Source organism: Rhinatrema bivittatum, chromosome 6, assembly GCF_901001135.1.
Source record: "Rhinatrema bivittatum chromosome 6, aRhiBiv1.1, whole genome shotgun sequence".
NCBI lineage: Eukaryota > Metazoa > Chordata > Amphibia > Gymnophiona > Rhinatrematidae > Rhinatrema > Rhinatrema bivittatum.
In genome coordinates this window covers 245,031,138-245,054,343 of record NC_042620.1, presented here as the reverse complement: position 1 = coordinate 245,054,343, position 23,206 = coordinate 245,031,138, and the positions used below count along the sequence as shown (strand labels likewise).

The 23,206-nt window shown below is 45.8% G+C and overlaps 1 protein-coding gene across 3 annotated transcripts in view; it reads right to left on the bottom strand.

Moving 5' to 3' along the window:
- The window catches only part of LOC115094054 (sodium- and chloride-dependent neutral and basic amino acid transporter B(0+)-like), a 556,325-nt gene that overhangs the window by 377,474 nt on the left and 155,645 nt on the right, over positions 1–23,206 (bottom strand). For all 3 annotated transcript variants that reach the window (XM_029606707.1, XM_029606706.1, XM_029606708.1), the window contains exon 6: positions 2,967–3,099. In XM_029606707.1, coding sequence (XP_029462567.1) covers positions 2,967–3,099 — 133 coding nt within the window. The remainder of the gene's footprint in view (positions 1–2,966; positions 3,100–23,206) is intronic.

Here is a 23,206-nt window from a genome sequence, read left to right as displayed (position 1 = left end):
ATTCTGCTTGTAGAGGAATTAGTTGTGACTCTTGTTGTGGGAAGGCTCTCGGTGGAAATTCTGGTGCAATTGACAGGAAATTTAGTTTGTATCCTTGAGCAACTATAGAGAGCACCCATTGGTCTGTTGTTATTGTTTGCCAGTGAGTGTAAAAATGGGATACTCTTCCACCCACTGGAAGTTGTGTGTGAGGCTTTAAAGGAGTGGCTTGTTCTCTGGGCAGTATCTCAAAATCCAGATGCAGGGCTTGTCTGAGGTGGAGGTTGAGTACGAGGTGCCCTGGGTTATCTAGTTTGGGCACATTGCTGTTGAGGCCTAGTGGATCTACCCCTAGATGTTTGGGAGTAGTATCTGCGTGGCCTATAGTAAGGCCTCTTTATTTCTCTGCGGGGAAGCCTACGAGGACGCTGTGTGGAAGGATCCTGAAGCATTTGGGACAATTGACGTAAAGTCTCTGTGTGATCCTTCAGTTGTTGGACTGCCTCTTGAACTTTTTCCCCAAATAGGTTGTCTCCCTTGCATGGAAGATCAACAAGTTTTTCTTGAACCTCAGGCCTGAGGTCAGAGGCCTTGAGCCATGCATATCTGCGTGAAACAATGCTTACAGCTGCAGTCCTGGAGGCAGTGTCGAAACTGTCATAGGCCGCTCTTACTTCATGTTTACCTGCTTCCAGGCCTTTATGTATAATGGTCTGTGCAGGTTCTTGAAGCTGTTCAGGTAAAGATTTTGTAATTTCCTCCATCTGCTTCCATAAATGTCTCTGATACTGTGTCATGTACAGCTGGTATGCAGAGATTCTGGAATTTAGCATTGAAGATTGATAGATCTTTTTTCCCAAAGAATCAAGGAAGCGATGATCCTTGCCAGGTGGGGTGGAGGAATGAGGGCGGATTCTTTTCGACTTTTTCTGGGCAGATTCAACTACCATAGATTGATGTGGTAGTTGTGCCTTTTGGTACCCTGGAGCTGATTGTACCAAGTAAGATGAATCCACCCTTTTGTTTACAGATGACACTGTGGATGGATGCTCCCAGATACGGTGTTGCAGGTCTAAGAGCACCTTGTGTATTGGGATGGCCAAAACTTGTTTGGGTGGATCCATAAACTGCAGGACTTCTAAAGTGTGTTGTCTTGAGTCCTGTTCTGCTTCCATTTTAAAAGGAATGGTGTCTGCCATATCTTGGATGAAATTGGAGAAAGACAGGTCTTCAGGTGGGGACTTCTTTCTGGGTTCTGGAGGTGAGGGATCCGACATGAAGTCCTCAGAAGAGGAGTCCGTATCTTGGCTATCCCAGGAATCCTCTTCTTCCTGTCTGTGAGTGTGTTTTGTTGTGGATCTCAGTGGAAAATGTAGTCCTGATGGGCCTGGTAATGGGTCATCAACAGGAGCAGATGGAAAAATATGCTCCTCAGGCTTTTTAGGTAAAGTGTCTATGACATCTTGGTACCTTTGAAGCAGACGTTGTAAGGATGGTAGGTCATGAACTTCAGTGTCTTCTATCGGTGTTGGCCTCGATGGAACTGAAGTTGGTCTCGACGTTGATGTCGAGAGTGGCCTTTTCGTTGGCGGCAGCATAGGCATCGACACGGGAGTAGTCGATGGCAATTGTGTATATATCGACGTCGACGTGGTTATTATTCTTGGTGTCGACGTCGATTCCTCTAGTGTTCTCGGTGTCACTGCGGACACCGGCATCGGTGGTCCCACCGGCATCAGCAAAGTTGCCGGCATCGATGCTGGGAGCATCGGCATCGACGAGCCCGTCGGAATTAGCTGTTCCCTCAAAGCCTGTGATATCGCTTGTCTGATGATATTAGACAATTCCGGCGTTACAACTGATGGTACCAGAGCAGTTTAAGCGGTGGCGAAGGCTGAAGCGTTGGATCCGCTGCAGGGCCCTGCAGGGGATCAGGTGTCGAGATCGGAGGATGAGGCCCAGTCACCGAGGTTTCCTCTGAGCGTGGCCGCTTTGCCGTCGACGGATCCTGGGACGTGGATTCAGTCGTCGATGACCTTCGATGTCGATGCCTATGTTTCGACTTTTGCGGGTCAACAGATTTCGTCGATGTGGACGAGGACGATGAGTGATCCCCCTCCGGTCCCGGGGTGGATTTTTTAAGCAGCAAGCGCTTTGTCGCTCCGGCCGGAGACGATTTTGATGAGGTCGAAGGCGATGGTATTAACTGAAGATGGAACAAATGTTCCATTTTTTCCAGTCGAGACCTTCTTGTTTTCGGCGTCATCTCGGCACATTGCGGGCAATTTTTTACGTCGTGATTTTCTCCGAGAGATATTACGCACTCGAGATGCGGATCGGTAAGCGACATCTTACGGGCGCATTTCGGACATTTTTTAAAACCGGTAGCCATAAGGCGATCGACAGCCATCGAGGCAAAACGGGAATTTGTGAGGAAAAAATTTTCTCCTAAGGAGAATAAAATTGAGACCGAGGTACTCACCAGCCGGTAAAGAAAGACCCCTTGAGAGAATTGTGAGAGAGAATATCTGAGAATATATGACTTTTAAGTGACAAAAGTATTGAGAAGTTCTCAATGGCTCCTACACCGCGATGCGAACTGCAGCACGGAAAGATGAAGCCTGAAGAGAGACACCTGTGGCAGAGAATATCATAGCATGCTGGGCATGCTCAGTGCCCTCACAGGGCCAGTCAAAAGTTTCTAGAAACTTTGACAGAAAGCTTTCCCGCTTTAGGGCTCCGTCAGTGACGTCACCCATGTGTGAGGACTAGCATCCTGCTTGTCCTGGGATAAATATATTTCTAACTTTTAACAGATTAAAACTTTATATATTTTATATTTGTATTGTATCTTTATATAAGAACTGCAGCAATGAATGCAGATTCATTCAAATATTTAGAAAGTATATACAATATATGAAGACACATTTTCTTTTAGAATGAAATCATCAGACAAGTTGGATCTGTGCTTTTTGTTTCCTAGGTACCTTTCCAGAAGTTTTTATTCCTCTAAACAATGATACTCCAACAATAAGCCATGCCAGGAGGAGGGAAAGGGCTAAATGCCATACAATATCACCACTATCATCAAATCCACTGGATCGACGGAGGGTTACTTTACTGAAAAAAAAAAAGCACGTTTTCATGAATATAGGAACATAAGCCTGTCTCCCACAGTGGCCAGCCCAGGTCACAAATATCCAGTAAATCCCAAAAAGTAGAACTATTTCTTGGTAGTCCCAGGAACAGTGATGTCTTTCCCTAGTCTACCTGGCTAATAATGTTTTATGGACTTTTCCTCCAGGAACTTATCCAAACCCTTTTTAAATCCCACTGTGCTAGTCACAATCAGGCTGACGGCGCTCAGGTCAGTGCACTGGTTAACTCTCTATTTGACATGCATTTTGGAAACGCTAAGCTAATGCCCAATGCAATAATGGGATTAGCACCTCCATAATGCACGTCCAATTGAGCGCGTAGCTAATAGCACTCACCACATGTAAGCTATTAGCCATTACCTCAGGATGCAAAAAATGAACACATGCCCAACTCACCCTGTTTATTGTGGAAAATTAGCACCAGCCTTGGGGCTGGCATTAAGTCATGCCACGCTTAAGAGCTCAACAAAAATCAATAAACATGCTTTCTGTGGTTCCTTCTACAAATTATCATCGCAATACTGAGAAGGAAGAACCACAGAAAGCTGTATGAAAACGAACAAAAAAAAAAGACTTGACCAGGAAAAAAAATTTCAGGGTGCAAAATATATACGATCCATATCATGTATCTTGTGTGAGTATATTGTGCTGGTAGCAGAAGAAAACAAACGTTCATATTAAGCGTCCATTTTCCTAACCTGCACTTATAGCCACCTCTCCCAAGCATCTGTTGCCAAGGTGGCACTAGGAATGTACAATTTCCCCTAGCGTCTGCTTTTTAACGCAGCAGCTCATTTCTTTAATGTATTGCGCACCCGAGAGAGGTTATATTCTTCAGCAACAGATTCCACAGCTTGATTGTGCATTGAGTCAAAGAGAATTATGATTTGTTGTAGAATTATTTGAAAGGGTAAATAACTATCATTTACCCATTCCACACTCAACCATGATTTTATAAACTTCTGTAGTGTCCCCTCTTAGCTATCTCTTTTCCAAACTGAAAAGCGCTAACTTGTGTAGCCATTCCATCCCTTTTGTCACTTTTGTTGTTCCTCCCTGCTCCTTTTCTAGTTCAGCTATATCATTTTTTTTTAGATGGGGAAACCAGGACTGCAAATAATAGTCAAAGTGCAATCACATCATGGATTATTACAGAGGCAATATGATATTTTTAGTTTTATTATTCACTCTTTTCTGGATAATTCCTAACATTCTATTTGTTTTTAACTGCGGATACAGACTGCTGAGAATTTAAATGTATTGTCTGCAAAGACTTCAAGTTCCTTTTCCTGCTTGGTGACTCCTAATATGGAACCCAGCATTGTATACCTGCATTTGGGATTATGTTTTCTTACGTGTAACACTTTTCACTTTTCCACATTAACTTTCATCTATTATTCAGATGCCCAGTCTCCTAGTCTCACAGGGTCCTTCTTCAGTTCCTCATAATCTGCTCTCATTTTAACAACTTTGAATAATTGTGTCATCTGCAAATTTGATTACTTATTCCCTTTTCCATATCTTTTATGAATATGATAAACAACACAGGTTCCAGTACAGGTTTCCCTGTGGCACTCCAACAATGACCTTTCTCCATTTTGAAAAATGACCACTCTGCCTTTTTTTTTTTATATGTTATAAAAGTTACCCAGATAAAAAGTTTCTCAAATAAAATTTTACCCATCAGTAGAATAGGAAATGTACATTTTGAGGTTTGTTTGGGTAACTTAAAAATTACCCAGAGAAAGCAAATGTTGCTTACCTGATGTAACAGGTGTTCTCACAGGACAGCAGGATGTTAGTCCTCACAAATGGGTGACATCGAGGATGGAGCCCTGTACGGAAAACTTTTCTGTCAAAGTTTCAACAAGCTTTGACTGACACTAGCACACTGGGTGCACTGAGCATGCCCAGCCTGCAATTATCCCTGTGAGCCACAGGTGTCTCCCTCAGTCTCATCTTATAGCTAAAAGCGCAAGCGAAACTAAAATAAAAGTATACAGACCCAACTCCGCGGGGTGGCGGGCGGGTTTCGTGAGGACTAACATCCTGCTGTCCTGTGAGAACACCTGTTACATCAGGTAAGCAACATTTGCTTTCTCACAGGACAAGCAGGATGGTAGTCCTCACAAATGGGTGAGTACCGAGCTGAGGATGCCCGGGAATGCACCAGATACACCGCAGATGCGCAAAGGCGTAACGACTGAGGTGGAAATGGGAACGGAGGGCATCCGCAACACCATAATGGGTTCGTGGAAGGATGTTGGGTAGTGAATTGAAAAAAGTAAGAGTAGGCGGACTGGCCAAACATGGAGCATGCCGGCTAGTCAAATGTAAGCAATAATAGGCTGCGAAGGTATGGAGAGGACTCCAGGCTGCAACCTGATAAAAAAGTACAAGCAGCAGTAACCAAAGGGAAGCTGTTAAGGCTAAGACGGACACAACAGTATGTGGATACCCACAGTGTTGTAGTGAAATGTCTGCTTGTTGGTAGGAAAGGAAATATAGACCACTTAATCAGAAGGATTAGGTCTGTGTGGCCACTGGAAGTAGCAGCTTGACCCTTGCATGAAGGAAAGAGTCAAGTGGAATTCACATGGAATGCAGTGCAATGTAGATAGAATGTAAGCGCAGCATTACTGTCCAGGAATGTGGAAAACCCAGTCTCTCCCTAGGGCGAGAGAGAGAGGTTAGGAAAAATTAATAGAGTATTTCCTGAGGAAAGGAGATACAACATCTACCTGAAAAGGATAGAAAGTTGAATGCGTAGAACTACTCAGTGGCAGAGGAACGGAGTCAGGTGAGTATGGAAAGAGTGCATAACTCACGGACCCTGCTGGCAGGAATGACATTAAGAGGGAAAGAAGTTCCCTTGCCAAACTGTGGAAGAGAGGAATGGAAAGGCTCAAACGTAGAATGTATGAGACTTATAAGGAGAATATATATGTTCATTCCGTGATTAGAGAAATAGAGGCGGCTTGATCAGTGGATAATCCATGGTAAGCCGACTCAGAGAGGATTACCGAAAACGGGAACCCAACTCCCAAAACGATACACCTCCTAAGAGAAAGGTGTATCTATGTGGAGGATGTCTGGAGAACAGAATCCGAGGGAGTAAGAAAAAATGGTGGAAAAGTAAAAGGGGTAATACCTCTTTTTTTTTTTTTTTTTTTTAGCGTCAGGAGGTAAAGCCTGCCATATTAAACGGCAAGATTTATGTTTAGAAGGTTTTGTGACGCTACCAGAACCTAAGAACATCAGTAAGTCTATGATTTGGGACTGACTGGTGAGAGAATAAAAGGTTACTGATATGATGGATTGAGAAGTATGGGAAAGCATACTGATCTCAGTCAGGGAGTGGGGAAAAGAATACTGAAACCCATCCCAGTTCAACATTAGAAGAATGCTGGCTACGAGAGGCAGCAGAAGAGATATATTGAAGAGGCCTTTGATGGAAGAAAAGGCATCTAAGGGAACGCATAGGAAACATGTGCAGGGAGCAGAACCTGTGCATCGTATGGAATGATGCAGATGCCGAGGAAAGTTTAGTTAAACTCAGCGTTAAAAGATTTGCCCTGTACACATGTAATTGAGACCATTCGAGAGGATAGAACCTACGTGGAGAAGGTCTGATAGAGCGTTCATTAAATCTCTTAGATATGTGGCCCAAGGACGCATGAAGTGAACAAGGGCCAAGGGTAGAGCTGCGCAGCTGTCTAGCAGAGCAGCTAAGAGGTAATGCGTGCTTATGAGTTGGAAAGCACATTGTCCCTATGCTGTCTGTCTGTATGCACAAAGAATTGTTGCAAAAGCAGTATTGGAAGGCATAAGGGCATAACTCATGGGTGCAACGTCCAGGAAGTTTATGAGAAACTATGCTGGAGTGCAATAGATGCATAATGGGTTGACAGCTTTCAGGAGAAACTTTATAACCCTAAGGAATTGCGAGCATGAGTCGAAGGAGACTAGGTCCTAGTTCGAACTGGGATAAGAATCAGGGACGAAAGCAATGAAACCACTTAGGTCCATTGAGTATAGAATGTCACTGAATATAACCCATAGCAGTTTTGAATTATGAGAAAAATGCATAGTGGGAAGAAACCCCATAGCCCAACCATGAAAAGTTGAAAGGCTGAGGTTATGGAAAATATGCGCAGGGACATATAACAATGTATCAGAATGTCTGTGCGCATGCTGGACAAGAGGGTCTTAAGACTGTGGTGTCCAGAAGTGTTACAGAAGGGATTTATGGCAGTGACAGTAATCCCAGTTAGTAAATGTATAGTGAGTCCTGAAAAAAGTGAGAGCTCCTTGCATGTACTGAAAGTGGTTAGCAGTAGTCTATGCAAGGAAAGTGAATGATGTTACACTCCGCAGAGAAAACAGCATTCACCAACAGTGATGCAAGAGACAGTTCACTTACCGAAGCTGGTGCCAGCGGCAGAGCTTGGGGTTGTAATGTTGACTCACCATAAAGCACATAGAAACATTAAAATAATGTACTTACTGCAGTATGGAGTGATGGTAACCAAAGATACCATTGTACCTGTGACGTCTAAAGAAAGTTGGATTTTCTTAGGTCCAGGATGTGCGGAGAGTAACTATTTTCTGTTAAAAGAAAGAATAGTGCAATTAAAACTCCCCAACCCCCCTCCCTTCTCCCCTCTGCACTTCGTAGCGCCTGGGGGAGTGTACCGGGACTTTGGTACAAGGTGGGGTGGCCGCTCTGATATCTGACCAGATGGGAGACCAGGAGGTGTCCCAATGGAGGATATCATGTAGGCTCCTGCAGGTGTGTGAGCGGTAAGTGGTACCCGCATTTCTGTATGCTGTACAAGGAGACACTGAGACCTGTGGCCAGGCCTCAAGGTGGACTTGTACATGGGGCAATGGTTGCTGAATCTCATGTTTAGCAGATCAGCCAATGCAGCTGGACCTTGGTTGGGAGGGAACCAAGAGTCAGAGCATTGGTCGGCACAGGGACTTGTTACTGACAAGAGAAGAAGCCCTGCTGCAATCCCAAGTAGAGGGGTTCTCCTGATATTGTGGCTAACATAGCTAACATAGCGATATGTGACACTAATACAGTTCTAAAAGGCACATGACCCAGAACTTTTCGAACCACGGTCCGAATGGGAGAACACAACTCTATGGGAATGCCGCCGAAGCGGGTACTTACCATCCGATGTGGATTGCCGCAAGACGAGCCGGTGAAGATTGTTGACTCCGACGGTCTCCGGAGTCCTCGAGGGTAAGGCCGGGGACGTAAACGTCCATCTCGCTCTGAAACCCGGTATGGTGGCACAGGTACAGAGGAGACAGGCCAGGCGTGAGTGGCGTTTAGACTGCTAAGTGTAACAGATGGCCATAGTCCCACACCACTTGATGGTGGGGCACGCCAGGAACAGAGGAGCCCTAACGGAACTCATGTTCCCTTCCCTCGTCACAGCGGCTCGATGTGTCGTGACGCCAATGCAGAAGCTGTCGGACCTGGATCCGGAAGTTCTGGATCACCAAGGACTGCCAAAACTGTAGGAACAGTGCTGATGGCAGTGGTGATGTCGCTCTGCCCGAGCGTTGTCCAGCCTGGAGAAGGATGGCACCGATGTGCTGGATGGCGTCAGCGGCGGACGATCACGATGTCGGCGATGATGGGTGCCACGGTGCTCGGCCCGGTCTTTCCCCAGTGCCGAGATGGAAGCCCTCGTCGTCCTGGAAGGCGATCGATGACGAACTGTCAGCACGCCTGCTCTGCTCCTGACACAATGGAGTGTCTTAAGCTAATACAGGGCTTAAAAAAGAACCCAAAGCGTGGAGCAATGTGAGGAGGCGAGGGTATTATGTGGCGGTGCTATGTCGGTATTGACGATATTGAAGGCAACCTAAGGGGCTTCGAGGATATCATCAAAATGGGTATGAAAAATCGTCGATGACTGGCCAGGAGAATGATGACAGTGACGGGCACTGACAGCAGTGGCATAGGTATCTTTGAAACGATGTGGAATCGAATAATCGAAAAACATTGCCGTTATTGAAAAAGATACCGGCATCGACTGAGTCGAAGTCGAATCAATAGGGCGTCAAGGACACCGAAGGAAAACGGAGGTGTCGAGGGCATCGATGCATGGAGGCGGGCATTTATGCCGTTTGTGGCATGGCCACGGGCATCAACTATAGGGCCACAGACGTTGACGGTATCGATTTGGACAGACTCAGATTTCCAAGTGTACATGGCATCGGTGCCCCAGACACGTGTGTCGGTGGCATCGATATGGACACGTATGGAATCGATGGCATGGATCTACCAGTCGATGAATTCCATCCCGGCATCAACGCCAGTCCTGGAATCGGCATGGGCATCGATGCCAGCCATAAGGCTGGCATTGGCATCAACGCACATCCACGGAATCGAGCCGGCATGGATACCCACCGATGGGACCCACCTGGGCATCGAATTTCACCGATGGGAGCAGCCTGGCATCGACTGCCCTCGATGGATGCATTCTAACATAGATGCCCATGGATGAAACACCTGGGCATCGGTGTCCATCGATGCAAAAGGACCTGGCACCGATGCCATCGACGGACGGCCATCCGGCACCAATGCCATCGACGGACAAGCCATCCGGCACCGATGTCCATCGATGGGGACCATCCGGCACCGATGTCCACCGATGGGGACCATCCGGCATCGATGCCCACCGACGAATCGATGTGGCACCGATGCCCACCGATGGAAAAGGGCTGGACATCGGTGGGGAGGATGGGGCATCGATGGCATCCCCAAAAGGGGGGGTGGCATCGATGAAGTGACCCTGGGATCGTTAAAAAGTGTCTCGGGCAGCGGTGGCGGCGACCCAAGTATGCATGGCAGTGACTAACAGCGTGTGCGTCAATGGCATGCATCCGGGTAGGGACGGCACCGAGGAAGCCCAAGGAAAAAAACAGTGCGTAGGAGGAAAAAGCCTGGTAGCACTGAAAAGCAAAAAACATGGATAAAGGCATCAGGGCACCGTGGGGGGAGGGGCGCTGATGACATATAAAAGCCCAGGGCGGTTTAGGAGGGTCCCGGTGTAGCGATAGGGTATCGACTGCGTGAGGGTACCAGGGAACGAAGGACTTGAAGCTACAGAGGTCCTAAAGTTAAGGAAAAAATCCCTACCCCACTAGCATAAGCAAGCAGAGTGTCACAGAGATACTCGCAAGCTGTTTAAAGCTAACTGAAAAATGGGGGAAGGGAAGGCTTCAGTCAGTTAACAGCCTTAAGATAGTGACAGAAACCGACCGAAAAATAAGAATTAGTACTCACCGAGCGTCGTAAAAAGGTACGCGGAGGGAGACCTGTGCAGGGAAAAGTGTTTTTTGAAGTGAAAAGTTAAGTGTTTCCATGAGGTAATTAGTTAAAAAAATCCTCACAGAGCTCCAACCGCTATGCTGACTGCAGAGCGGAAAAAAGAAGACTGAGGGAGACACCTGTGGCTCACAGGGATAATTGCAGGCTGGGCATGCTCAGTGCACCCAGTGTGCTAGTGCCAGTCAAAGCTTGTTGAAACTTTGACAGAAAAGTTTTCCGTACAGGGCTCCATCCTCGATGTCACCCATTTGTGAGGACTACCATCCTGCTTGTCCTGTGAGAAACTATTTTCACTATCAACCTTCCTAGAGCATAAACTGTTAAAAATAATTTTATCGTGGCTGGAAGCATGTGAAAGTCACTGGCAGCAGCAATGCATCTGAAATACCAATCAATACAATCTAAGTTCTATTCCCCTTTGATAACTAAAGGACACACGGCCTCCACCAAGAGCTGAAGAATGTGCTCTGAGCTTCAATTTTCTGCCTCCCCCTGAGCAGTGATGGGCATACCTGGGAACTCTCTGGATTTGGCCTGGAGACTCTGGAATTCTAAAAGAATTACTTGGTCTCCAGGCTAATACTGGAAATCTCCAGGTGCTGCAGCAAAACCAATCTGCTTGGACCCGGAAAGAAGAAAGGAATGTCATTGGTTTTGCACGGCTGAAGGTGGTAGAAATCACTCAACAGTGATTTCTACCACCTTCCGACCTTTTTAACTCTTAACTTCGTTTCCTCGTGAAACCACCTGCTCCTGCACAGCCTGTTTCCTGTATCCAGCCACTTGCCTGCCCCATCCTATTTGCCTTGGCCAACCAACATTGTGATTTCCTGCCCGTGCATCAAACGAGGAGTAAGAAACAGGCAGCGTCCACTTCCGCAGCACAGGAGGAGAAGGAAGAGGCTGCTGCTGCTCCAGAGGCCCAAGTTAGAGACTGCTGCTACTAGTGTGTTTTGAAATGGGGGGAGAGAGAATGAATGAGCATGTCTGTGAGAGTGAGTGATTGTGTATTATGTATGTAGGTGAGTAGGAGACAGCTGAGTGCAAGTGAGCATGGGTGTGAAAGTGAGTGGGCATGTGTATATGGAAGAGGGAGAGACGTGAGTGAGTGTGTGTGTTAGCAGTGCAAAAGCAGCAAAAGCAGTTATGCCATCCTTTTCATCTTAACCAGAGTTTGAACAATCTCCCTTTAAAGGATTTCCTGAATCAGAGATGGGAGAGTTGTTAGCTACAGACCCTGAATTAGGATGATTAATGAGTACTGTTTTAGTCTCCACTTCAGTGATGGAGGAGAGAGAGGCAGGAGCTGATATTGGTGAGGGAGAGCAGGCCACACTGACGGTATAGGAACAAAGGATGAGTGAATCCTCTGCCCCAGTTTTTCAGACTCCATCTGTCTCTACCGCCACTTCAGTGCCACCATCATCCACCCCCAAGGATGCAGCTAGAGGCAAGGGATCACAAACAAAAATTTGTGATCTGGAGCCATTTTCAAATCAAGGAGGACCAATGCTTTGTGCGTTGTAACTATTATGCAAAGGACATCAGCCGGGGGAGGCAAGTGGGCCTCTTCAATATGTACCTGGGGATAATAGTAGTAGGGATGTGAATCGTTTTTCTGACGATTGAAAATATAGAATTCGGGGGTCCCTGGATGGCCCGCGCCATTTTCTAAGATGGTGCCGGCCGTCCATTGCTCCTACCATGTGACAGGGGCCGGCCAATGGCATGGATACCCTGTCACATGGTAAGGGCAAAGGGCCATCGGCACCATTTTGATTAGTGGTAGCCAGCAGCCCAAGAACAGGAGATCCCTCCCGGGACCCCCGCTGGACCACCAGGTACTTTAAAAATGCTTTTGGGGACGGGGACAGGAGGGTGGGGGATGCGTAAGAATTAAATTTAAAGGGTCAGGGTGGGTTTTTTTTTTTCGGCACGACACAGCCGATTAAAACGGGTAAGAATCATGGGAATGAAGATTTCCTGCAGTTTTTACCCGAACTCGATACCGGAAACGAGTCCGGTGCCAATTTACATCCCTAAATAGTAGCAGTAGGCAGGGGGCCCCTTCTGCAAGCCAGAGGATTCTATTTGAAAAGGGGGATGAGTGTTCCTCAAGCTGCTTCCAAGACTTCACCAGTCAGGTGGCAGGCCATCTGAAGCAGTCCCCAACTATACCTAAGAAGCGACAGCCCACAATGGAGAAAATGGGGTGGTGTTTGGTGGCACTGTCACAGGAAAAGAGGCAGGCGGCATCCAAAGTGGTGACTAGGACTATTGGTGAAATGATTGCTTTAGATGATCAGCCCCTGCAGGCAGTGGACAATGTGGGTTTCAGGTGTTTGCTGCAGCTGTAATCGCCAAACTATAAAGTGCCTTCCAGGACCTCTTTCAGCAGAAAGGTCATCCCCAGTTTGTACAAGCATTGCCGTAGTTGCCTGCAGGTGCTGCTGGTGAAGGCACAAAGGAGTAGTGTACATTTCACTATCAACATCTGGACATCGACAAATGCCTCATACTCCTTCCTCTCTCTGATGGCACACTGATGGGACCTGGCTGAGGTAGGGGCAGGCAGCAGTTCCGGGGCTGGAGCAACATGTTGCAGGTGGGTTTTGCTGCACACTCACTTGGTGGATAGTGCCCATACCTCTTCCAATAATTTAGCAGCTATTAGATGAATGTTGGTGCGCTGGCAGCTGGATGAGAGAGCCAGACGTCTTAATGCAGGGCTCTTTGTGTTGCGCCGGCTGGCTGCCACGCTCCACAGCCAGCCCTACTCATCCCCCTCCAAGGCCGTGTACCTCGCCCCGTGGACATGGCCTCAAAAGAATCTTCTTGGAGAAACTCTCAACTCACATCAAAGATGAGCTAGCAGCCAGGGATCTCCCAGAATCCCTTGACGACTTGATCGACCTGGCAGGCTGAGTGGACAGCCGCTTTCAACAGACATCCCAAGAGATTTGTTCTTTGTGCCGGTCTGTCACCTTGGCTCTGGCCTTCTCTCGCCCTATCTCCATGACAGCTTGGCCTCTATGCACCCCAAGGAGCCTATGCAGTTAGTTAACCACAGAAGAGAGGCAACGATGGTGAGCTTTTGGTCTGTGCCTCTATTGTGCTGGCAAGGGGCACTTCCTAGGCCAATGCCACAAGAGGCTGGGAAACTCCCAAACCTAGGGTCCATCGTGGAGGTGACCCTAGGTTTTACTCGTACTCCCATTATCCCTCCTGGCAGGCAACTAGGAGTTCCAGACATTGGCCCTCGTGGACTCCGGTGCTGGGGGAAATTTTATTATGGAAAGCCTGTAGCCCAACAGAACCCCCTGAAAATCTCCTCTATCTTGGGGGACCCCTTCCTTGGACAAATCACCAAGATGACGCTTCCTGAATGCTTAAAGACAGGACTCTTACCCCAGGAGGACATCACCTTCCAAGTAATGGGGAAGGCCATACACCCCATTGAACTTGGACTTCCTTGGTTGCAACAGCACTCCCCGGTCATAGATTGGGAATCCCACTGTCACCAAAATTGTCTATCCTCCGTCCGAAATCCTTCTGTGCCGCTTCTTGTCACCATCGTTCCTGGGCTGCCGCTGCAAAGCAAACTTGCTTACTTGTAACAGGTGTTCTCCCAGGACAGCAGGATGTTAGTGCTCACTTTTGAGATGCTTCACTGAAGAGAAAAGCTCAAAAAAAAAAAAAGAAAAAAATCAGCTTTAAAATGTGAGTGGAGATCGCTATGAAGAAAAACAGTGAGCATAAGACCCGCCCCCTTGTGATGTCATCCAGCCCAGCGTCGAGCCGGTAAACGGCGCCATTCCAACTGGCGTCATGCGCCAAAGGGGTGCGACAAAGGGGCACTCCCCTTTGTGCACCCCTTCATGTAACCCTTGGTGCTACCTTTTTTCGTTTTTTTTCTTTTTAACTTCTGTTTCTTCCATTTTTGTTTACCTTTCTCTTTTTTCATAGTTGTTATCCCTTGTTAACAATTTTCATTGTTATTAATGTTAAATGTATTTGACAAAGGTAACTTTTTTTCCTGCATCTCCTGTTTTAATGTAAACCGGTATGATTTATATATTATACAAGAATGTCGGTATATAAAAATTAAAAATAAATAAATAAATATGGGTGACATCATCAGGATGGAGCCCTATCACGGATGTTTGCTGCTCACCTCCTTTCTATGTTGATCTCCAAATCTCGGGAGGATGGCGGCCTCTGCTTCTACACACTGACCCTCATGGTGTGCCTGGGACAGCATGGGCGCTCCCGGCAGCCATCTTTTATCCGGGGTTACGTAGAGCAAGCATGCGCGTGCCTGCCCCATTCTTGAACGTGTCTTGGCGGGAACCTCGGGGGCGTCCCCACCACATGACGTCACACGCTTACCATAATTAAGCCCAGCTGACTTCTGGCAATACGAGTTAGCAAGGATTCCGTTCCTGCTATTCTGACCTCCTGGGACTTGTTCCATTGTCTCACAGAGTGACCTGGGTACCCGCTCCTCGGGGGCCTTCCAAACTCTAGGCTATTCGCTCCTCGGAGAGCCATTCTCTCTCTCTTGCTCTCATTACAGAGAAGTTTCAGTATCCACCTCGGATCCTCCTGCTGTGCTAGTTCCGGGATCTCTTCAGTGCCTGATTACCATCTTCATCTACCCTCGGTGTGAATACGAAGCACCTCTCTAACTTTGTGGCTCAGGTCCTTGGCATACCCCTCTTGCGGGCCACTACCAGGACCATTCTGGCTTCTGCTGCCTTACCATCGCTTCCGGCTTACCCCGCGCTGCGGACCACTACCGGAGTTACCAGCACAGGCTATGCCTAGATAAGGTGGACACTAGAGATGTGAATCGGAACCGGAATCTGATCGGTTCCAGTTCCGATTCAAAATCTTAAAATTTTTATCGTCCAGCTCAATTTTTTTTTTGTTTTTTGTTATCGGCTGTGCCGATTTTTTTGTTATCGGCTGCAGGCCATGTCCGGCCATCCAGTGCTCCTACCATGTGACAGGGGCCGGCCAATAGCACGGCTTCCCTGTCACATGGTAAGGGCAAAGGGCCATCGGCGCCATTTTTTTTTTTTTATTTAATCTTTATTAAGTTTTTTTATCAATGATTTACATCATGAAAACAAGTAAATATGTAATTCAACAAAGTAATTAATATAGGAAGTATATTATTATCACATCATTCCGTTGTTACATATTCCATAATAGGGGGAGACTTTTCAAAAAATCTTTAAATACATATAACTAATACAATAAAAATAGAAGGAGTTATACAATTTTACGCACCATCATCCTTAAATGCCTCAGCCTGGGCCTGACTTTTATCTGATAGAAAAGTTTCCAAATGTGTTGGGTCAACAAAACCACATTTTTTACCTCTATAATTTACTAAACATAAACATGGAAACTTTAGAAAAAATGTAGCACCAATAGCAATTACACGATGTTTTAAAGACAAGAAGTATTTTCTTCTTGCCTGAGTGGCTCTTGCCACATCCGGAAATATCCCTAACAACTGAAAAGCAGGTTAATACAAACAAAAAACAAACTTTGAAATGTCTCTATGCCAATGCCAGAAGTCTAAGAAGTAAGATGGGAGAGTTAGCAAATGATGAGATTGACATAATTGGCATCACAGAGACTTGGTGGAAGGAGGACAACCAATGGGACAGAGCTATATAAGGTACAAATTATATCGTAATGATAGGGAGGATCAACTTGGTGGGGGTGTGGCACTTTATGTCCGGAAGGGTATAGAGTCCAACAGGATAAAGATCATCAAGAGACTAAACACTCAGTAGAATCTATATGGGTAGAAATCCCATGTGTGTTGGGTAAGAGTATAGGGGCGGATTTTAAAAGCTCTGCGTGCATAAATCCTTCCGGATTTATGTGCGCCGGCACGCCTATTTTCCATAGGCCACCGGCGCGCGTATGTCCCAGGGCTTTCAAAAAGGGGCAAGAGGGGGCGTGTCCGGGGGCGTTCCCGAAACGACGCGGTGTTTCGGGGCGGGCCGCAGCATTTCGGGGGCAGGCCCGGGGTGTGGCGCCGGCCCGGGGGCGTGGTTGAGGCCTCTGGACCAGCCCCCGGAACCGGAGGACGGAGCGGGGCTGCCGGCCGGCTCGTGCAAAGTTATGCCTGCTGAAAGCAGGCATAACTTTGCCGACAAAGGTAGGGGGGGTTTAGATAGGGCAGGGGGGGGTGGGTTAGGGAGGGGAAGGGAGGGGAGGGTGGGGGGAGGGCGAAGGAAAGTTCCCTCCGAGGCCGCTCCGAAATCGGAGTGGCCTCGGAGGAAACAGGCAGCGCGCGCAGGGCTAGGCGCACGCAGGTTGCACAAATGTGCACCACCTTGCGCGCGCCGACCCCGGATTTTATAAGATACACGCGGCTACACGCGTACCTTATAAAATCCAGCGTACTTTTGTTCGCGCCTGGTGCGCGAACAAAAGTACGCGATCGCGTATTTTTTAAAGATCTACCCCATAGTGATAAGAGTATCCTACCGTAAACTTGGACAAAATGGTCAGACAGATGATGAAATGCTAAGTGAAATCAGGGAAGCTAACCAATTTGGCAGTGCAATAATAATGGGAAATTTCAATTACCAAACACAAAGATTCTCTTAATGAACAATCCCACGATTGAAATAACTTTGTATAGAAAGACGTGGTATTTGATAGTTTTAAACAATCACAATGCTATATAAATCTTTTTGTCAATGTTTACAATGTATATTTAAGAACCATCATACCACCCCCAGTGCTTACAAGTTATACTTGCACTTTCTGCACTTTCACAGGGTCATGTTTAATCAATTGGTCCAAATGACATCAATGTTCGATTTTTTCATTTTTTGCTGTATAATAAAAAAGGCAACTTTCCTTATTTCCTGGTTATCGGGGTTGAAATTTCTGAGCAGGGAGAAGGCGTCGGCGTCCGAAAAATGTATGGACCCGCAGCATTTTGTATGAAATAAATGCTGTTTAGATACCCCGTTAAGCGAGGGGAAGTGCTGGATCTGGAGAGCCTGAATCGGATGTCTCTGAAGCAGCTTTGGCGAAACGCGCGCGTCCTCCGACAGCCCCGGGATAAACAACCCCGATAACCAGGAAATAAGGAAAGTTGCCTTTTTTATTATACAGCAAAAAATGAAAAAATCGAACATTGATGTCATTTGGACCAATTGATTAAACATGACCCTGTGAAAGTGCAGAAAGTGCAAGTATAACTTGTAAGCACTGGGGGTGGTATGATGGTCCTTAAATATACATTGTAAACATTGACAAAAAGATTTATATAGCGTTGTGATTGTTTAAAACTATCAAATACCACGTCTTTCTATACAAAGATTTCAATTACCCCAATATTGACTGGGTAAATGTAACATCAGGACTTGCTAGAGACATAAAGTTCCTGGATGTAATAAATGACTGCTTCATGGAGCAATTGGTTCAGGAACCAACAAGAGAGGGAGCTATTTTAGATTTAATTCTTAGTGGAACGCAGGATTTGGTGAGAGAGGTAACGATGGTGGGGCCACTTGGCCACAGTGATCATAACATGAACAAATTAAAACTAATAACTAGAAGGGGGACAATAAGTAAATCTGCAGCTCCAACACTAAACTTTCAAAAGGAAACTTTGATAAAATGAGGAAAATAGTTAGAAATAAACTGAAATGTGCAGCTGCAAAGGTTAAAAGTGTTCAACAGGCATGGACATTGTTTAAAAATACAATCCTAGAGGCGCAGCCAATATGTATTCCACACATTAAGAAAGGTGGAAGGAAGGCAAAACGTTTACCGTCATGGTTAAAAGGTGAGGTGCAAGAGGCTATATTAGCCAAGAAAACATCCTTCAAAAATTGGAAGAAGGATCCATCTGAAGAAAATAGGATAAAACATAAGCATTGACAAGTTACGTGTAAAATATTGAAAGGACAGGCGAAGAGAGAATTTGAAATGAAGTTGGCTATAGAGGCAAAAACTCATAATGAAAACTTTTTTAAATATATCCAAAGCAAGAAACCTATGAGGGAGTCGGTTGGACCATTAGATGACCGAGAGGTTAAAGGGGCTCTTAGGGAAGATAAGGCCATTGCAGAAAGACTAAATGAATTCTTTGCTTCCGTGTTTACTAATGAGGATGTTGGTGAGATATCAGTTCCGGAGATGGTTTTCAGGGGTGATAAGTCAGACAAACTGAACGAAATCACTGTGAACCTGGAAGATGTAGTAGGACAGATTGACAAACTAAAGAGTAGCAAATCACCTGGACCGGATGGTATGCATCCTAGGGTTCTGAAGTAACTCAAAAAATGAAATTTCTGATCTATTTGTTAAAATGTGTAACCTATCATTAAAATCATCCATTGTACCTGAAGACTGGAGGGTGGCCAATGTAACCCCAATATTTAAAAAAGGCTCCAGGGGCTATCCGGGTAACTATAGACCAGTGAGCCTGACTTCAGTACCGGGAAAAATAGTGGAAACTATTCTCAAGATCAAAATCGTAGAGCATATAGAAAGACATGGTTTAATGGAACACATTCAACATGGATTTACCCAAGGGAAGTCTTGCCTAACAAATCTGCTTCATTTTTCTGAAGGGGTTAATAAACGTGCGGATAAAGGTGAACTGGTAGATGTAGTGTATTTGGATTTTCAGAAGGCATTTGACAAAGTCCCTTATGAGAGGCTTCTAAGAAAACTAAAAAGTCATAGGATAGGAGGCGATGTCCTTTCGTGGATTACAAACTGGTGAAAGGACAGGAAACAAAGAGTAGGATTAAATGGTCAATTTTCTCAGTGGAAGGGAGTGGGCAGTGGAGTTCCTCAGGGATCTGTATTGGGACCCTTACTTTTCAATATATTTATAAATGATCTGGAAAGAAATACGACGAGTGAGATAATCAAATTTGCAGATAACACAAAATTGTTCAGAGTAGTTAAATCACAAGCAGATTGTGATAAATTGCAGGAAGACCTTGTGAGACTGGAAAATTGGGCATCCAAATGGCAGATGAAATTTAATGTGGATAAGTGCAAGGTGATGCATATAGGGAAAAATAACCCATGCTATAGTTACGCAATGTTAGTTCCATATTAGGAGCTACCACCCAAGAAAGAGATCTAGGCATCATAGTGGAAAACACATTGAAATTGTCAGTTCAGTGTGCTGCAGCAGTCAAAAAAGCAAACAGAATGATGGGACTTATTAGAAAGGGAATGGTGAATAAAACGGAAAATGTCATAATGCCTCTATATCGCTCCATGGTGAGGCTGCACCTTGAATACTCTGTACAATTTTGGTCGCCGCATCTCAAAAAAGATATAATTGTGATGGAGAAGATACAGAGAAGGGCTACCAAAATGATAAGGGGAATGGAACAGCTCCCCTGTGAGGAAGGACTAGAGATTAGGACTTTTCAGCTTGGAGGAGAGACAGCTGAGGGGGGATATGATAGAGGTGTTTAAAATCATGAGAGGTCTAGAATGGGTAGATGTGAATCGGTTATTTACTCTTTCATATAATAGAAAGACTAGGGGGCACTCCATGAAGTTAGCATGTGGCACATTTAAAACTAATCAGAGAAAGTTCTTTTTCACTCAACGCTCAATTAAACTCTGGAATTTGTTGCCAGAGGATGTGGTTAGTACAGTTAGTATAGCTGTGTTTAAAAAAGGATTGGATAAGTTCTTGGACTTGGACCACTGCTATTACTAGCTAGGGATGTGAATCGTGTCCTCGATCGTCTTAACGATCGATTTCGGCTGGGAGGGGGAGGGAATCGTATTGTTGCCGTTTGGGGGGGGGTAAAATATCGTGAAAAATCGTGAAAAATCGTGAAAAATCTAAAAATCTAAAAATCGCAAAACCGGCACATTAAAACCCCCTAAAACCCACCCCCGACCCTTTAAATTAAATCCCCCACCCTCCCGAACCCCCCCCAAATGAGTTAAATAACCTGCGGGTCCAGCGGCGGTCCGGAACGGCAGCGGTCCAGAACGGGCTCCTGCTCCTGAATCTTGTTGTCTTCAGCCGGCGCCATTTTCCAAAATGGCGCCGAAAAATGGCGGCGGCCATAGACGAACACGATTGGACGGCAGGAGGTCCTTCCGGACCCCCGCTGGACTTTTGGCAAGTCTCGTGGGGGTCAGGAGGCCCCCCACAAGCTGGGCAAAAGTTCCTGGAGGTCCAGCGGGGGTCAGGGAGCGATTTCCCGCCGCGAATCGTTTTCGTACGGAAAATGGCGCCGGCAGGAGATCGACTGCAGGAGGTCGTTCAGCGAGGGTTCTGGCGCCTCGCTGAACGACCTCCTGCAGTCGATCTCCTGCCGGCGACATTTTCCGTACGAAAACGATTCGCGGCGGGAAATCGCTCCCTGACCCCCGCTGGACCTCCAGGAACTTTTGCCCAGCTTGTGGGGGGCCTCCTGACCCCCACGAGACTTGCCAAAAGTCCAGCGGGGGTCCAGAAGGACCTCCTGCCATCCAATCGTGTTCGTCTATGGCCGCCGCCATTTTTCGGCGCCATTTTGGAAAATGGCGCCGGCTGAAGACAACAAGATTCAGGAGCAGGAGCCCGTTCCGGACCGCTGCCGTTCCGGACCGCCGCTGGAACCGCAGGTTATTTAACTCATTTGGGGGGGGTTCGGGAGGGTGGGGGATTTAATTTAAAGGGTCGGGGGTGGGTTTTAGGGGGTTTTAGTGTGCCGGCTCACGATTCTAACGATTTATAACGATAAATCGTTAGAATCTCTATTGTATTGTGTTCCATAACGGTTTAAGATGATATTAAAATTATCGGACGATATTTTTAATCGTCCTAAAACGATTCACATCCCTATTACTAGCAACAGTAACATGGAATAGACTTAGTTTTTGGGTACTTGCCAGGTTCTTATGGCCTGGAATGGCCACTTTTGGAAACAGGAAGCTGGGCTTGATGGACCCTTGGTCTGATCCAGTATGGCATGTTCTTATGTTCTTATCCAGTTGGAACAGCTGATGGTAAATCTATTGATATCAGATATATTCTACATACACAGGTTGAACATCTCTCCAAATAGATTCTCACAAATGTACTGGTTCAAAGTATGCGGGTGGCATGGATGTTTTTACACAGTTATATATCTCTTCCTTGGAAAATATCATTATGGATGGGAACTTGTTGTAATTTAGATTTTGCATCAGGACAACAGAATAAATGGTTTAAAGAATTGGAAAGGAATAAGATAGATACTATAACATTTTTTGTAAACCTTCATATGAATGCTATGTATGAGTTCACTCACTGCCAAGAACATTTGGGTTTTAAAATGTCTGATTTTCTGACCTATCACCAATTGGCAAGTTCTTTCAGAAAAATCATACAAAAAATGTTGGGCCCTTTAACTTCCAAATCATCTCAGAACTTATTGCAAATATACCGATGAAGGTCATATAGATTGTCCAATCTATATAAATTCTTACAGGAACCATGCAGATTTTAAGGTGTTAACTGGAGTGGTGAACAAATGGGAACCTGATCTCAATGTGAAAAAGCAAAATTGCTTACCTTGTAATAGGTGTTATCCCAGGACAGCAGGATGTAGTCCTCACATATGGGTGACGTCACTGAACGGAGCCCAGGCGGGAAAACTTTCTGTCAAAGTTTGTAGAAACTTTTGACTGGCCCAGTGAGGCCACTGAGCATGCCCAGCATGCTATGATATTCTCTGCCACAGGTGTCTCTCTTCAGTCTCGTATGTAGCAAAAGCGTTAGCAAAAAGAATAATAAAGGTAGAAGGCCCAACTCCGCGGGGTGGCGGGTGGGTTCTGTGAGGACTACATCCTGCTGTCCTGGGATAACACCTATTACAAGGTAAGCAATTTTGCTTTATCCCAGGACAAGCAGGATGCTAGTCCTCACATATGGGTGATTAGCAAGCTAGAGGCTGAGTCATTTTGTAGTGGAATGTTGTTGTTGAAATGAGTCAGCTGAGGATCACATAACAGTGGATGTAGAAGGAGTTGGGTTTAAGCTGGAAACAAGTTCTTTAAGACAGATTGTCCATAAGATGAATCTTGTCTTCCTTGCTTGTCCAAACAGTAATGAGCTGCAAAAGTGTGAAGTGAACTCCATGTTGCTGCTTTACATATGTCAAGTATTGGCACTGAACGATAGTGTGCAACTGAAGTTGACATTGCTCTTATTGCATGTGCTTTTACTCGCCCTTGGAGAGGAAGGCCTGCTTGTTCGTAACAAAACTGTATACAATCTGCTAGCCAGTTGGATAGAGTATGCTTACCCACTGCCCTGCCCGGTTTGTTTGGGTCATAGGAAACAAAGAGTTGATTGGATTTCCTGTGGATTGCAGTGCGGTTTAAGTAAAAAGACAGAGTACGCTTGCAATCTAAGGTGTGTAAGGCTCTCTCTCCTTGGTGAGAGTGAGGCCTTGGAAAGAATGTGGGTAAAACTATAGATTGGTTTAAGTGGAATTCCGTAACTATCTTCGGAAGGAATTTAGGATGAGTACGGCGAACCACTCTGTCATGTAAGAACTTAGTGTAGGGTTCATATGTGACAAGTGCTTGTAACTCACTAACCCTTCTAGCTGATGTAATGGCTATGAGGAAGATAGTCTTCCATGTAAGAAATTTTAGATCACTGGAATCTATGGGTTCAAAAGGAGAACGCATGAGTCTGGTTAGAACCAAATTT